The sequence below is a fragment of the Anomaloglossus baeobatrachus genome, chromosome 3 (assembly GCF_048569485.1).
Source record: "Anomaloglossus baeobatrachus isolate aAnoBae1 chromosome 3, aAnoBae1.hap1, whole genome shotgun sequence".
NCBI classification, from domain to species: Eukaryota; Metazoa; Chordata; class Amphibia; order Anura; family Aromobatidae; genus Anomaloglossus; species Anomaloglossus baeobatrachus.
In genome coordinates this window covers 654,158,212-654,175,711 of record NC_134355.1, presented here as the reverse complement: position 1 = coordinate 654,175,711, position 17,500 = coordinate 654,158,212, and the positions used below count along the sequence as shown (strand labels likewise).

At 46.8% G+C, this 17,500-nt stretch overlaps 1 protein-coding gene across 1 annotated transcript in view; it reads right to left on the bottom strand.

The window, feature by feature from the left end:
• The window catches only part of TNFRSF21 (TNF receptor superfamily member 21), a 61,329-nt gene that overhangs the window by 851 nt on the left and 42,978 nt on the right, over positions 1-17,500 (bottom strand). Inside the window, 3 exon segments of the mRNA XM_075341608.1 lie at positions 1-563; positions 1,849-2,071; positions 3,409-3,500. The exon segment at positions 1-563 is cut by the window's left edge and continues 851 nt beyond it. Coding sequence (XP_075197723.1) covers positions 334-563; positions 1,849-2,071; positions 3,409-3,500 — 545 coding nt within the window. The 3' untranslated portion in view covers positions 1-333.

Sequence of the window (17,500 nt, the reverse complement as noted above, 5' to 3'; positions counted from 1 at the left end):
ACATTATGCAACATAATGGATCCCGCCATATTGTGGTGGAATGCCTTTGAGAATCCAAAAAGCACCTCCATGGCTTCACGTCAATATGGAGCGGACTATAAACGGCTATGCGAACGTGGTGACGAGAATTCCCTTGAACAGAAAATGAACATGATATGTACAAAGCTGCAAATCCAACACGTGTTTGCAGCACACGTAGCATCCCAATCAATGCCACGGTTGGGTGAATGCGATAAGTGAGGGATGACGTTTCATTATGACTGGCCTGGAGAAACAAGTTACCCGCTAGTTCGGTCATTCAAGGCAAGAGCTTTATTGTAGACATCACCAAGGCTACAGCAGGTCAGGGAGGTGGCTGTAGACAGAGTCTAGGAGTTTTTGGCTGGCCTCTTGGCTCTTGACGCCTGCTATCTCGAAGAGACGATCCAGTTTGTCTTCGGACTGTGGTATATCATCGATGATGAGGATCTCTTCGGGACTGAGGATGGGTAGCATGTCATCGAAGATCGGCTGCAGGTCACAGGGGTCTAAGCGAACTTGGCGGAGTACCGTGTCCTTTTTTTCTGTGAGAAGAACAAATTTATATAAGTATTGATTCTACCCAAAAACTATTCAAGTGTTCCTCATACTGAACTGGTTCAAGGACTATTTGGACAAAGCCAAATTTATGATATTAATGTAAAAGATTCCATAAATGACTGATCGGTGAGGGTCCCATTGTGAGGATTGCCATAAGAAAAAGATGGTAGGGTGTTCCTAATACTCCTCAAAAGGCAGAGAGGAAACAGGTAGGACACATTAAAATACCAATGTTCCTCCCAAACCAGTTGCTTGACATGACTGGTGAGTGCCCTAGTGATAAAGAATCAGATACAGGGGGCATGGTGTACCTACCACTTCACTAAAGGATAGGAAAGAAAATGTTCTCCAGCGTGAAGATGTTGAAGAACCAATGGTCCTTTAGTACCCTTTTTTTGGTCAAGACTGGGAAGATTTATTATAGACATGATTGGTGGGTGCCCTACGGATAATGCATCAGGTAAAGGGGACCTGATGGACAAAGCACTCTACTAAAGGGTAAGAAAAAAAAAAAAAAAAAAGTATTCTCTTGCGTGAAGACAATGACGTACGGATGGTCCTCATGTTTTTTGGCCTAGGTTTGGAAAAATTATTTGACATAAATGATGGGTGCCCTACAATAAAGCATTAAAAAAGGGGGTCTGGGGTACCAACCAGTCCACTAATGCATAGGAAAGGATTCTCTTACGTGGAGATTTTGAAGTATCAATGGACCTCTCATAAGTCTTCTAGATCTGGGCCATGTAGGGTATTAGAGGTCCATTGATACTTCAAAATCACAAAAATCACCATTTAAGAGAATCCATTCCTTTCCTACTCATTAGTGGACTGGTTGATACCCAAGGCCCCCTTTTTATTTGCTTTATTGAAGGGCACCACCATTTATGTCAAATAACTTTTCCAAACCCAGGCCAAAAAATGAGGACCATCCATATGTCAATGTCTTCACGCAAGAGAATACTTTTTCTTCTTACAGTTTAGTAGAATGGTCACCGGGTCCCCCCCCCCTTTACCTAATTCTTTACTTTTAGGGCACCCACCAATAATATGTCTAATAACTCTTCTAGATCTGGGCCCAAAAAGGTATTCGAGACATGATTGGTGGGTGCCTCAGTGATCAAACATTTACTCACTAGAATATCAGTAATAAGAGTCTTCCCGAGAAAGATGTGCCAGGATGTTATGGCTTTCAACTTCTCCAGTTCGTGTAGATAACCATTGAGGAAGATCTAGGCAGTGATGGCACCAAAGTGTACCCTGCTCAGTTACCTTTGGTTATAAAGGAGCCTCTTCTGCTAAGAGCGGAGGAACCACTGGACGTAGAGTCGCATCGCAGCAGAGGTTCGGACTCATCGGCAAAGAAGCTTTTATTCTTATCCAGTGGAGATGGTTCTATTGTCAAAGCAGCAGAATCAGGTGCCTTGAGGGAGGGATCCTGAGTTGGCGTTGGCTGGTTAGGATTGACTTGAAGGGTCGGCTTATCATCTTCTATCTGTCAAAGGAAACAGAAGAAAGACACATAAATGGTGGAAGACTCATGTATTATTACACAAGATACAAAGCCAAGGATCTTCTGCAGTCTTACAGTCACATTACACCTGGCAGCATTATAGTAGTTATATTCTTGTACATAGGGGCAGTATTATAGTAGTTATATTCTTCTACATAGGGGGCAGCATTATAGTAGTTATATTCTTGTACATAGGGGCAGTATTATAGTAGTTATATTCTTGTACATAGGGGGCAGCATTATAGTAGTTATATTCTTGTACATAGAGGGCAGTATTATAGTAGTTATATTCTTGTACATAGGAGCAGTATTATTCTTGTACATAGGGGGCAGTATTATAGTAGTTATATTCTTGTACATAGGGGCAGTATTATAGTAGTTATATTCTTGTACATAGAGGGCAGTATTATAGTAGTTATATTCTTGTACATCGAGGCAGTATTATAGTAGTTATATTCTTGTACATCGGGACAGTATTATAGTAGTTATATTCTTGTACATAGGACCAGTATTATAGTAGTTATATTCTTGTACATCGGGACAGTATTATAGTAGTTATATTCTTGTACATAGGGGCAGTATTATAGTAGTTATATTCTTGTACATAGGAGCAGTATTATTCTTGTACATAGGGGGCAGTATTATAGTAGTTATATTCTTGTACATAGAGGGCAGTATTATAGTAGTTATATTCTTGTACATCGAGGCAGTATTATAGTAGTTATATTCTTGTACATAGGGGCAGTATTATAGTAGTTATATTCTTGTACATAGGAGCAGTATTATTCTTGTACATAGGGGGCAGTATTATAGTAGTTATATTCTTGTACATAGGGGCAGTATTATAGTAGTTATATTCTTGTACATAGGGGGCAGTATTACAGTAGTTATATTCTTGCACATTGGGGCAGTATTACAGTAGTTATATTCTTGTACATTGGGGCAGTATTACAGTAGTTATATTCTTTTACATGCAGTATTACAGTAGTAATACTGCCCCCACACATTGCTTTATGCCGCAGGGAGCACATCACCGAGCACATGAATTTTCTTCCATGGTAAAGAGAACATGTCGCTGAGATCAGACATGTCGGGAGTGTTTACTGTACATAACCTCAAATGTATCTGCGGCTTAAAGGAATGAGCGACCTCTCGTTCATTGTTTTCTGTGTTAACGTCTCTATCCTTCGGGCCATGAGCACAGACAGGGTTTTGCAAACATGGTGTAGTCATCCTTACAGTGACTGATTGTCCTGTGTACAAGCAGCAGTATAGCAGTATTACTCTGCTCTTCATGGCATTATGTCACGGTCTCTTACATATTCATGCCTTTTTGGATATGGTCCAGCAGAGACCCTCTCCAGATGTTGCAAAACCACCGCTCCCAGTGAGGCAGGAGTAGAATAGAGATCTGTAAATATAAGATTTCCAGCACTTTCATCTTGTAAGAGCCCATTAGAGAGCGCCTGCTCCTCAGCAGATAATGTAAGTGCTCCCATTTGTCACTGACAGTGGCTTGTGGCGGAGAGTGCATGGATATGCAGGAGGCGGCGGTACTAGCCGGGTGTGTCCCCGAGAAGAATACTACTGTACACAGCGACAACCCCCACCCTCCTCACAGCGGAAATCACAGCGCGTTCCACAGGATAAACGAAATCTAACGCTTTTGGAGCAGGAAGAAAAAAAATCAGGACCCATCACTGAGGAGCGGTCTGTGTGGGCATAGATCCCATGACCATTGTCCAGGGCAGCCCATCCCATCACAACCATTGCCCAGGGCAGCCCATCACATCACAACCATTGTCTAGGGCAGCCCATCAAATCACGACCATTGTCCAGGGCAGCCCATCAAATCACGACCATTGTCCAGGGCAGCCCATCAAATCACGACCATTGTCCAGGGCAGCCCATCAAATCACGACCATTGTCCAGGGCAGCCCATCAAATCACGACCATTGTCCAGGGCAGCCCATCACATCACAACCATTGTATAGGGCAGCCATGACACATCACAACCATTGTTCAGGGCAGCCCATCCCATCACCACCATTGTCCAGGGCAGCACGTCACATCACAACCATTGTCCAGGGCAGCCCATAACATCACAACCATTGTCCAGGGCAGCCCATCACATCACAACCATTGTCCAGGGCAGCCCATCACATCACAACCATTGTCCAGGGCAGCCCATCAAATCACGACCATTGTCCAGGGCAGCCCATCACATCACAACCATTGTATAGGGCAGCCAATACCATCACCACCATTCTATAGGGCAGCCATGTCACATCACCACCATTGTCCAGGGCAGCACGTCACATCACAACCATTGTCCAGGGCAGCCCATCCCATCACCACCATTGTCCAGGGCAGCCCATCAAATCACGACCATTGTCCAGGGCAGCCCGTCACATGACAACCATTGGCAAGGGCAGCCCATCACATCACAACCATTGTCCAGGGCAGCCCATCACATCACAACCATTGTCCAGGGCAGCCTATCACATCACAGCCATTGTCCAGGGCAGCCCGTCACATCACAACCATTGTTCAGGGTAGCCCGTCACATCCAATAATGTCACAAAACATACCCAAGCCAGCCCATCACATCACAACCATTCCTGAGGTAGCCCATCAGGTCACAACCATTGCAAAGAGCAGCCCATCACATAACAGCCATTGCCCACAGCAGCCAATGACATCACAAACCCTTCCAGGGCACCAAATAATGTCACAAAAACAAAACAAAACAGGGCAGCCTATCACATCACAACCATTGCCCAGAGCCGCCCATCACATCACAAAATCATCGCTCAGGGCAGCCAATGCAGTCACAAACATACTCAGGGAAGCCTATCATGTCACAACCATTCTTGAGGCAGCCCATCATGTCACAACCATTCTTGAGGCAGCCCATCATGTCACAACCATTCTTGAGGCAGCCCATCATGTCACAACCATTCTTGAGGCAGCCCATCATGTCACAACCATTCTTGAGGCAGCCCATCATGTCACAACCATTCTTGAGGCAGCCCATCATGTCACAACCATTGCCCACGGCAGCCCATCCCATCAGAACCATGCTCAGGGGAACTCATCACATCACAACCTTACCCAGGGCAACCCATCACATCACAACCATTTTGCCCAGGGCAGCCCACCATGTCAGAACTATACCCAGGGGAACCCATCACGTCACAGCCATTCCTGAGGCAACCCATAGCATCACAACCATTGACCAGGGCAGCCGATCACATCACAATTATACCCAGGGAAACCCATAACATCACAATCGCATACAAGATTTCTCCCGTGCCTCTCCCATACTCTGGAACACTCTACCCCAGCATATCAGACTCTACCCTACCGTGAAAAGCTTCAAGAGAAACCTGAAGACCCACCTCTTCCGACAAGCCTACAACCTACAATAACTTTCAGTCCAGTACTCCACTGCGCAACCAGCTCTGTCCTCACCTACTGTACCCTCAGCCATCCCCTGTAGACTGTGAGCCCTCGCGGGCAGGGTCCTCTCGTCTCCTGTAGACTGTGAACCCACGCGGGCAGAGTCATCTCTCCTTCTGTAGACTGTGAGCCCTCGCAGGCAGGGTCCTCTCTCCTCCTGTGGACTGTGAGCCCTCGCGGGCAGGATCCCCTCTCCTCCTGTAGACTGTGAGCCCTCACGGGCAGGGTCCTCTCTCCTCCTGTAGGCTGTGAGCCCTCGCGGGCAGAGTCATCTCTCCTCCGGTAGACTGAGCCCTCGCGGGCAGGGTCCTCCCTCCTCCTGTAGACTGTGAGCCCTCGCGGGCAGGATCCCCTCTCCTCCTGTAGACGGAGCCCTCACGGACAGGGTCCTCTCTCCTCCTGTAGACTGTGAGCCCTCGTGGGCAGGGTCCTTTCCTCCTGTACCAGTCTGTTTTGAACCGTTAATGATTGTTGTACTTGTTTTTATGTATACCCTTTTTCACTTGTAAAGCGCCATGGAATTAATGGCGCTATAATAATAAATAATAATAACAACAACAACAACAACAACAACCATACCCAGGGCAGCCCATCACAACCATACCCATGGCCTCCCATAATGTCACAACCATTGCCCACAGCTGTCCATCACATCACAACCATACTCAGGGCTGCCCATCACATCAGACATTGCCCAGGACAGCCAATAACATCACAACCATTATCCAAAGTGGCCCAAGACAAGCTGATGCGCATGTCAGCCCATTATTGCTGCCGATGAAGACAGTCATATCACAATTGTTGCTCGGAGCAGATAATGTGAAAAATTGCTTGCGGCAGCCGATGATGTGATAACCGTTACTCAGAGCAGTCCATCACAGGAGAGACTACACAGAGGGGTCATTTGTAGTCTTAAAGGGAACCTGTCATCAGAAATTTAGCTATAAACCTAAAAGTTCCCCCCTCTGCAGCTCCTGGGCTGCATTCTAGCAAGGTTCCTCTAGTTTTTCTGGCCCCTTTTATACCAAAATAAACACTTTATAAAGTTGTACCTTTTCGTATGTAAATTTCGTAAATCATCCATGGGGGCGGGCTCTCTGGTGTCAGTTACTGTCCTCCTGCCGATTTACGCCGCCCCCGAACACTGAATTTCAAACCTCAGGACGCCGCCCCTGGGCGCCCGGGGTCCCGCGCATGCGCTGTGCGACTGTAGCGGGACTGTGCACTGTGTGCACGTGATCGCTGGTGACGTTTTGCGCAGGCACGAGGTTATGGACGGTGCTCTGAGTGTCATCAGCAAGTGGCGCCCATAACCTCGTGACCGTACTTTCCCCTCTTCCTCCAGCGTTCTGCGCAAGCGCTCGCTGGCCAGATGACCGACGTCACCTCCTTCCCATCTTGCCCTGCAGCAGGAAATAGATGGGAGGAGCGGACGGAGCAGGACACCATAGCTAACGGGAAGACGCGGCGAGCATCTGAGAGGAAGAGGAGAAAGTGCGGTCACGAGGTTATGGTCGGCACTTGCTGATGACACTCACAGCACCGCCCATAACCTCGTGCCTGCGCAAAATGTCACCAGCGGTCACATGTGCACGCAGTGCACAGTCCCGCTACAGTCGCACAGCGCATGCGCAGGACCCCGGGCGCCCAGGGGCGGCGTCCTGAGGTTTGAAATTCAGCGTTCGGGGACGGCGTAAATCGGCAGCAGGACAGTAACGGACACCAGGCAGCCCACCCCCATGGATAATTTACGAAATTTACATACGAAAAGGTACAACATTATAAAGTGTTTATTTTGGTATAAAAGGGGCCAGAAAAACTAGAGGAACCTTGCTAGAATGCAGCCCAGGAGCTGCAGAGGGGGGAACTTTTAGGTTTATAGCTAAATTTCTGATGACAGGTTCCCTTTAACACTAGACATCCCAGGAATTTCGAGCTCCATAGGGTTTCAATGGTAGAAATGTTAAATGACCCTTCTCTGGGACTTCTAGTGTTAAGCGATGGAGACATTTAGGTCTTTCCTAGGAGCTGCAAAAACACAACTCTTGGAGATTTTTCATAAAAACTATTTGCGTCTCACCAACATAATATGTCAATCATGAGGCCACAACATGATCCTTCTTGACCACTAAAATTAACCTCTGCCATCATGGTGTGCTCCTTGAAGTAGGTGGGATATTTACCTCATTCCCTTTCTTGGTGGAGCTTACAATCCCTCGGGGCGCACACCCCAGATAATGACCACATGATATTTTCAACTGCCAAATCTAATCACACGTAGGATCTACTTACAGAAGACTTCATCTATCCAATCTGGTACATGGTGGGTTTATTTAATAAGACTGGTTACCATGAGATGGAGCACGTACATGAGTGGAGCATCTTTCCAGTCATATTTGCAAAAAAGTGCTACCATTAATGGAGTCTGAATGTAATCCTATACAGAGGACAGAACTCCATGTGCCCCATGGGCGGAACCGTCCCTATAATATATACAACCTTGTCCTAGAAGAAAGGGGACAGCATTGGACAGGCACAGCTCGCTGAAGGTTACCGGTTTGATGGCTGTCGGGACACCGAGGGTAATAAGTAACCAGGGAAGAAAGAGGCGGCAGTAGAGGTCTCTCGGCAATTACAGGAGACCGGCGGGCAGGCACTCGCAGTGACAGAATCTCCGCACGTGTCTTGGCAGCGACGTCTATTAGGACGCGATGAGAATACAAATTCTATCCAGCTGGAGCCGCACGACAGGGAGAAAAGTATAAAACCTACAGAATAACGGGTGAAATCATACCGCAACGGGAGGGCACACAGGTACACCCAACGCGTGGGAAGAGGAGATGCCGCCTACCCTGGTATTTTCAGGTGGCAGCTCCAGGAAAGGGGAGAGGCATGATATCAAAAGGGCTTCATCCTCACATTCTTTTGGCTAAAAGGTGTTATCCATCCCTACCAAATCAGAAATGAGCGGTGTCTATGTTACGACCCCACGTGTGCGCTCACAATTGGAAAACATGATGCATGTGTCCTGCTCATTAGTATACGACATGTGCCCGATACCTTCCATTTGTGTATATGTCTCAGCAGGTGTGTGAGGTCGTAACGTCATCGTACCGATCAGCTCCAATGTGGGAGAGGATACGACATGTGCAGAATACCTTCCATTTGTGTATGTGTTTCGGCAGGTGTGTGGGGTCATAACGTCATCGTACCGACCAGCTCCAATGTGGACGTGAGCAAAGGGTTGTCTGAGATTTTTCAAAGGTTTTTTTTGCTGTAGTGTTGACATGCTGTACATCATGGTTACTGCTGCAGTCAATCATTGGCATCATGCAAATAAAGACCATCGGGATCCATGGAAGTGGGAGAGGTGGGGGGGACTTAACAGGTGAGCAATGGTGTTTTTTCTTCCGTGAATATTTACGACAGATGTGTGTGCGGGCTCAAAAGCGGAATCCACTACATTCTCAGAAGATGCCAACTGCGTTATAGCTCCAATCGCGGCCGTCAATCGCTGATAACGGCATTTAAGAGGCGCAATCTAGGAGGGGGGAGAGGCCTTTAGCTGGGCTTAATAGAAGTTCATTATTTCACCAGATGCTGAAATACCTAAACGAGGTATTCTGAAGTTCTCTTGAGCAGCTCAGAGCTATGCAGTCTCCTCATTTCCTCGTTTCTGGCGGGGCGGGCTCTCCTCCTTGAGTGACGGTTCTGGTTAGTAGCAGAACTGTAGTCTTAGTAGAACTATAAAGCTCAACCCACGTACTGCTGTAACACATCCAGCTATCAGTGGTTTATTCCAGTTCATTATTTTCACCAGATGCTGTAATACCTAAAAGAGGTATTCTCAAGTTCTCTCTTCAGCAGCTAAGAGCTATGCATTCACCTTACAGTCTCCTCACTTCCTGGTTTCTGGCAGGGGCGGGCTCTCGTCACCTTACAGTCTCCTCACTTCCTGGTTTCTGGCAGGGGCGGGCTCTCGTCACCTTACAGTCTCCTCACTTCCTGGTTTCTGGCAGGGGCGGGCTCTCATCACCTTACAGTCTCCTCACTTCCAGGTTTCTGGCAGGGGTGGGTTCTAGTCTTACAGTCTCCTCACTTCCTGGTCTCTGGCAGGGGCGGGCTCTCCTCTCCTTACAGTCTCCTCACTTCCTAGTTTCTGGCAGGGGCGGGCTCTCGTCACCTTACAGTCTCCTCACTTCCTGGTTTCTGGCAGGGGTGGGTTCTTGTCTCCTTACAGTCTCCTCACTTCCTGGTTTTTGGAAGGGGCGGGCTCTCCTCTCCTTACAGTCTCCTCACTTCCAGGTTTCTGGCAGGGGTGGGCTCTAGTCTTACAGTCTCCTCACTTCCTGGTCTCTGGCAGGGGCGGGCTCTCCTCTAGTGACAGTTCTGGTGAGTAGCAGAACTTAAGTATTAGTAGAGCTATAAAGCTCAACACACTTTCTGCTGTAACACATCCAGCTATTAGTAGTTTGTTCTGGTTCTACAGTGATAGAGTACATGCACTACTGGCTGAGCTCCATAGAAACCAGCTGTACACTCAAAGATAAAAGCTCTGTGCAGGAGATTAGAAGAATCAAGTCAATTGCAAACTTGCTTATTTTCATGTCGTCTAATTAAAGCAATTTAATAACTTGTGAATATCTCTAAGTATTTCAGTATATAGAACAAGTGATCACAGGTTCATGTCAACTGGGGAGGAGAGGACAAAAAAAAAAAAATTTAGAAATCCTAAAAATTCAAGTCCAAATCACGCTTTGTTACATCCACAAAAGCCGGATTTTTCCACAATGTAAAACTATTCAATCTTTAAGGAAAATTTGAATAATAAGTGATCAAAATGTCATTTATACCCTAAAACGCTGCAAAAAAAAAAAAAAAAAGTATGACAATATTTTTTTTTTTATATACAGAACGTAGCTGGAACGTCTCTAGCTCTCCTGTCAGAGTAAATGTCATTACTGGCTCAATTCGCTTCAGCCTGACTTCTTACAGGAGTCTCCCAGACCGGACCCTGCAATGTCGGACATGTGCAGTTCATTAGCACGGTATACCCGGGACGGGACGCGCCTACTGCCGCAGGATATCTATCGCTATACCACATCTTATTTGTGGCACCTAAAAGGCAATAAAGTGCAAAAACCAGTATTTTATCCTATTAGGATTTTCTTTTTGTTGGATGAAGTCACTTTCTGTCGATAAACACCAGGTGTATGGAAAAGAGGACTCTTCCCAAAGGAGAAGGATGACCAGCCAGAAGAGGAGAACCCAAGAGGGTGGTGTGCCAACTAACCGGCGATTTCCACCCTGGTCCTGCCGAGAAATCCAAAGTGCTAAATAGTCCAAATAGGATCACATACTTCCAACCCTCATGCCGAAATGTTGCGGTTTTTGCCCATGCTCTCCATGATTGGTCAAACTGGTGGTGGTGCCTTGGACTACTCTTTATGGCAGGTGGATGGATGTCAAGATTGGAAAACCCAATCATCCCCTTAAAAGTATCTTTGGAAATTTTAAAAGGAGTTTTTGGTGACTTAAAAGGGTTGTCCAAAGGCCATCACTTATATTGGGTGGCATCATGTCTACATTTACCAGCTGTTACACGTGCCCGATCAGCAAGAAGGACATCACTGGCCCAATAGACATTATGTCAATGGAGCTGCCGTCTTCGGGATGCAGATGTGAGCTGCACTAGACAAGCACTTTAAATAAACTTGGCCTTTTTGATCGGCTTCGACCTTCTCCCTTTTTGATGGGAGGTGGTTGTAGCCTATGTTTACACAAGCACAGCGGCTCATCTATATGCCTTGTTATATCTCAGTTTGGAAGCACAGCCCCTTCATTGGCAGAGCTCTGAAGGTGGGACCCCCACAATGAAAGGAATGACTAAGACTAGGCTATTACTATTTGTGTGGAAACATTGCCTACCCCTATATATACACAGATGCTTCAGCACCATAAACTGGTAATACATAACCGTGCTGTGAGACCGCAGCGGCGACACTAATCCTACAGTAGGCGACAACCGCCATAAATTCCTCTTTAACAACCTGTCTACGCAGTAAGCGGCTGTGTAGATGTATTACCCTCTGCAGAGCCGGCAGTGGCCTGTACGCCGCGTGGGGAGATGCGGGAGGCTGCAGGATAACCAATATCTTCTATGTACCTAGAATATACACGCTCTATTCCAGGACATCAAACATATCCTACACCAACACATGATACTAAACAAAGGGAATGTGCAATCCGAAAATGATCTATTGTTTAATCTGCGTTCAGGTCTATTTTTTTTTTTTTTTTTTTAAATATATTTGGTTTTTAATTTTTTATTGTATTACCCATATTAAAAATTGAAATCTTTACATTTTTACAGTTGGCGCTACTACTCATACTACAGTCACACTGATGTGTACATAAGACTTTTCAGTAGTCTCTTCATTAGACATGAATACAATTAAAAGTAACACCTGTATACACAGTAGATATCACAGGATTGACCAATCACAATGTGATATCACAGCTCACCTCCTCCCCTTCATGTCCAATGAGTGATAACACCTGTATACAGTATATAATGCAGGAACCGCCATTTACAATAGGTGAAGTCACAACTCACCTCCTCCCCTTCATGTGCAATGTAATAAGTGATGACCCCTGTATGTACAGTATATAATGCAGGAACCACCATTTACAATAGGTCATGTCACAGCTCACCTCCTCCCCTTCATGTGCAATGTAATGAGTGATGACCCCTGTATGTACAGTATATAATGCAGGAACCACCATTTACAATAGGTCATGTCACAGCTCACCTCCTCCCCTTCATGTGCAATGTAATGAGTGATGACCCCTGTATGTACAGTATATAATGCAGGAACCACCATTTACAATAGGTCATGTCACAGCTCACCTCCTCCCCTTCATGTGCAATGCAATGAGTGATGACACCTGTATGTACAGTATATAATGCAGGACCCACCATTCACAATAGGTGATGTCACATCTCACCTCTTCCTGTACATTTACTGCTAACACCTGTACAGTATATACAGTAGATAACACGAGCAACCATTCACAATAAGTGATGTCACAGCTCACCTCCTCCTCCTGTACAATGACTGACAACACCTCTTTACACAGTAAATAACACAGGATCCACCATTTACAATAGGCGATATCACAGCTACCTGTCCTACACTGGTTTCACCTGCATGAAGAAGTGATCTAGGATTTGTATATTGATGAAGCACCCTAGGATAGGTAATTAATATCTGATCAGTGGGGGTAAAATTGCAGATCCTGGTGCACAAAAGGTACACGCCCAGACCAGCACAGCGCCAAACACTGTTTAGTGGCAGTTTCCAGGTATTGCAGCTCAGATCACATTCATTTCAGTAACAGCTGCAGTACCCTAGAGTGGCCACTACAGTGTGTGGCGCTGTGCTGTTGTGTTTCTATAAAGAGTTTATATCAGGCTGTCACGGGTGCTGCAGACAGCTGATCTGATCCGGGGGGGGAGGGTGGGGGCAGACGGCTGACCCGGGGGGCCGCAGATAGCTGATCTGATCTGGGGGGACTGCCCAATGTCGGAGCACCATGTATCTGATTTTTTTTATCCTGAAGATAAGTCATCAATATCCAAGTCCTGGACAACCAACCCTCTTGGCCCGAGTCCTGTGCTGCCTTTTTAACAGAATGTGTAAGAAAATGACAATTTTTAAACCAGGTATTTACGGTAAATGTATTTTCAAAAAAATGTTTGATAGAGAAATAAAACAAAAAAAAAACACGAAAAAAACCCCACCCCAATATTAATTGGGGCGTATTTCTGCTCTTCACAAGGTTATAGCAGTAAATTGATCCAGACTTACTCATTCATATGGAGTCATTAAATAGTCATTATCCAGTCATTAAATAGGAGGTGAGCTGTGATAGCTATTATGAATGGTGCATCCCATGTTATCCAGGGCTGTGGAGTCGGTAAGCCAAACCTTCGACTCCGACTCCGACTCCTCAAATTCTCTTGCTCCGACTCCTCAAATTCTCTTGCTCCGACTCCGACTCCTCAAATTCTCTTACTCCGACTCCGACTCCGACTCCGACTCCGACTCCGACTCCGACTCCGACTCCGACATATATTGCTTATAGTTAGGTGAAAAATTTATTGTAGTACATGAATATGTGTATGTGAACATCAGACATTTAATAATTTTTATGATACAATAATCAAGATATTTGGATAGAACATAAAATATATTTATTGGATACAACTTTAGAACACAAAAAACTGTAATAAATTGTAAATATGTAATACACTATGTAATATACAGTAGATTACATATATATATTGTGTGTGTGTATATACACTGTATATATATATTATATATATTACATATTTACAATTTATTAGTTTTTTTGTGTTCTAAAGTTGTATTCCAATAAATATTTTATGTTCTATCCAAATATCTTGATTATTGTATCATAAAAACAATTAAATGTCTGATGTTCACATTGTACTACAATACATTTTTCACTTAAATATAAGCATTATACTAAATGTTATTATTTAGTAAAATATTCAGCACATTCTGCATTGCACTCCTGTCCCCAATTTATTATATATTTTAGGAGTCGGAGTCGGTGCATTTTATACCGACTCCGACTCCGACTCCACCAAAATGAGCTCCGACTCCGACTCCGACTCCACCAAAATGAGCTCCGACTCCGACTCCACGACTCCGACTCCACAGCCCTGATGTTATCTACTGTATATAGAGATGTTATCAGTCATCATGCAGGAGGTGAGCTGTGACATCACCTATTGTGAATCCGGTGATATCTACTGTATAGTGTTGTTATTAGGCATAGTACAGGCAGGGGAAGAGGTGAGCTGTGATATCTATTGTGAATGGTGGATCCTGTGTTATCTACTGTATGTAGAGGTTATCAGTCATTGTATATGAGGAAGAGGAGGAGGGGAGCTTTGAAATATTTAAAAGGTAAAGTAGCATTTTTCTATAAACTGCACCCATAGTTTTGTTCGTGATGCAATGTACATCACTAAAATTGTGTCCTCAAACAAAAGTTCCCTGCATTTATCTAAAAAAAAAACAAAACAAACCCCCACTGCATTAGGAGAATGTATCACAAACCTTCTTTTAGTCATCGTGGTGGTGCTTTGCAGCATTTCAGTTAGTCACAGCAATCCTAGAGCTCCCCGCACGCAGCCCTCCAAGCGCCCAGCCCTCCAAGCTCCTCGCGCGCCCAGCCCTCCAAGCTCCCCGCGCCCCCAGCCCTCCAAGCTCCCCGCGCCCCCAGCGCCCCCAGCCCTCCAAGCTCCCCGCGCCCCCAGCCCTCCAAGCTCCCCGCACCCCCAGCCCTCCAAGCTCCCCGCGCCCCCAGCCCTCCAAGCTCCCCGCGCCCCCAGCCCTCCAAGCTCCCCGCGCCCCCAGCCCTCCAAGCTCCCCGCGCCCCCAGCCCTCCAAGCTCCCCGCGCCCCCAGCCCTCCAAGCTCCCCGCGCCCCCAGCCCTCCAAGCTCCCCGCGCCCCCAGCCCTCCAAGCTCCCCGCGCCCCCAGCCCTCCAAGCTCCCCGCGCCCCCAGCCCTCCAAGCTCCCCGCGCCCCCAGCCCTCCAAGCTCCCCGCGCCCCCAGCCCTCCAAGCTCTCCGCGCCCCCAGCCCTCCAAGCTCCCCGCGCCCCCAGCCCTCCAAGCTCCCCGCGCCCCCAGCCCTCCAAGCTCCCCGCGCCCCCAGCCCTCCAAGCTCCCCGCGCCCCCAGCCCTGCAAGCTCCCCGCGCCCCCAGCCCTGCAAGCTCCCCGCGCGCCCAGCCCTCCAAGCTCCTCGCGCCCAGCCCTCAAGCTCCCCGCTCTCTTCCTATGTGCGCAGGCTCCGGAGCCTTTGATTCCCAGTAAGGATGCAATCGCATCGCTCTCCTTGTGCGGTTGAGGTTTAGCCAGTGGTCTGCAAACAATTTGGGGCGCAGGCTACATTATTCATTTATTTTTTTTAATGGAAGAAAATTTAAAGCGGTTGGTCCCATAAAACAACATATATCCATAGGATGGATGATAAATATATGATCACTGAGGGATCTAGCTTCTGGAATCCCCGACAAGCGGTACTGAGCATGTGCGACCAGCACAGGTATCTCCGGAGCAGTGGTCGCACATGCTCAGTACCGCTCTGCAGGAAGATGTTGGGACTCCTGTCCTGGTGATCAGTGGGAATCCCAGCGATCATACATCTATCACCTGACCTGCGGAGCGGTCTCATATGTTGCTTATGGGACATTCCCTTTAATAATAAATTACATCTGACGGCTGCCTTCAGGTTTGCAAACCCCAACCCCGTCTTCCTGAGGAGCCCCTGCAGATCCTGATCTTGGAGCAGATTCCTCTGCAATGCAGGTATTTCTGGCAGACGAGTGCATCAAGACATATTGATAAGATCTGCTCTTCCAGTAATTTCATTACAGACAGAAACATTTTTCGAGACTAATCTACTTACTCCTGCACCTGGGACCCACTACACATCGTTAGTACATAATATAACACCAAGCCCTAAAGTGTGCCGGGCGCAGCTGGTAGAAACAAACAACCCATGGGAGACGTCCATACAGAACGTTCCCCGATCCGTCACTCCAGACCGCACACAATCCATGCCGGAGCCGTGAGGTGCACCAATGCTCCCCACTTATACAGAAATAGGCCTCAATGGTCGTATAATGCAAAATTCTGCAAGTGCTGTTTCAATTATTAACCATTTTTCAAGAACTCTGCTTCTTGTCAGGGAATAAAATCATAAAAAGGCTAACAATTAGAGACGATTATATCTGCATGACCCATGTGTAATATACTGCGATGAGCTCGGTAACTAGATGAGAAGGACAAATGAGTGAAAAGGCCTTAAAGAACAAAACATATGAGCATACACCCACTGCAGGCTTATGCTGTAGAGGGACTTTTTAGTAGAGAGAAGATTAAGGCAATGGCACCAACGGACATTGGGATGGTCTGGCGTGCAGGCAAAATACACAAAAGACGGGGGTTACACAATGACAAACAAGGGTACACTAGGAACACTAACAATGGTGCTGTAACGCCTGCCTGGATCCACAAACTCAGATGGGCTGTAATGGACAGGTTAACAGGAAGCCACTCACCAAGCAGGACCCCCAGAACCCTGAAACCCTTTAACCCCGCTACAGGGATTTGGAATTACACAGGGCCCTGGAGATCACTACCTGTGGAAGGCTGCAGTCTGAGAGAGTAGTAGTCAGGCAGGGTCAAACAGGGACAGAATCACGCAGGCAAGGACGTAATCAGAAAACAAAGCAGAGGTCAAATGCAGATCGGGCAGCGAGGTACATAAACAGAAGGTAGGAGGGTAGTCAGGAAACACACAGAAGTCAGAACACCTGAATCACTAAACAGAACAAGGCAGGACAGGAACCAGGAATACAGAACTATCTCTGGCAGTGGTCAGCAGACAGCAGGGGAAATATGAAGGATGTGGTGACTCCCATTGGTGTAGCTGAATGATGGTAACTTCAGCTGGAAGACACATGCCACCTACAGATAGCCAGTAATACTGCAGATCCCAAGGAAACCAAGCCCAGTCGATAAGCGGAGCCTACACCCATCAGCGCCACTGGCATCAACTCCTCTGCCATCACCAGCACTATCCACGGCGTCGCCCGGTGATAGATCCAGAAGTCGCTGGATCGACTCTGGTGAGGACGTAACAGGTGGGCCTTGGTACTAGGGAAAGGGAAGATGTACACCTCTTCCACTTACCTGAAACTGTACCCTGCACTCCTAACTAGTCCCTATACAGGACTCCTCACCTGTTGTCAAGTAGGAACCTGAAGCCCTGAGATACTAGCCAGGACTATTGTAGGGTGAGTAGGCAGGTAAGGATCATTAGTCCCACCGCGGCACTAAAACACCA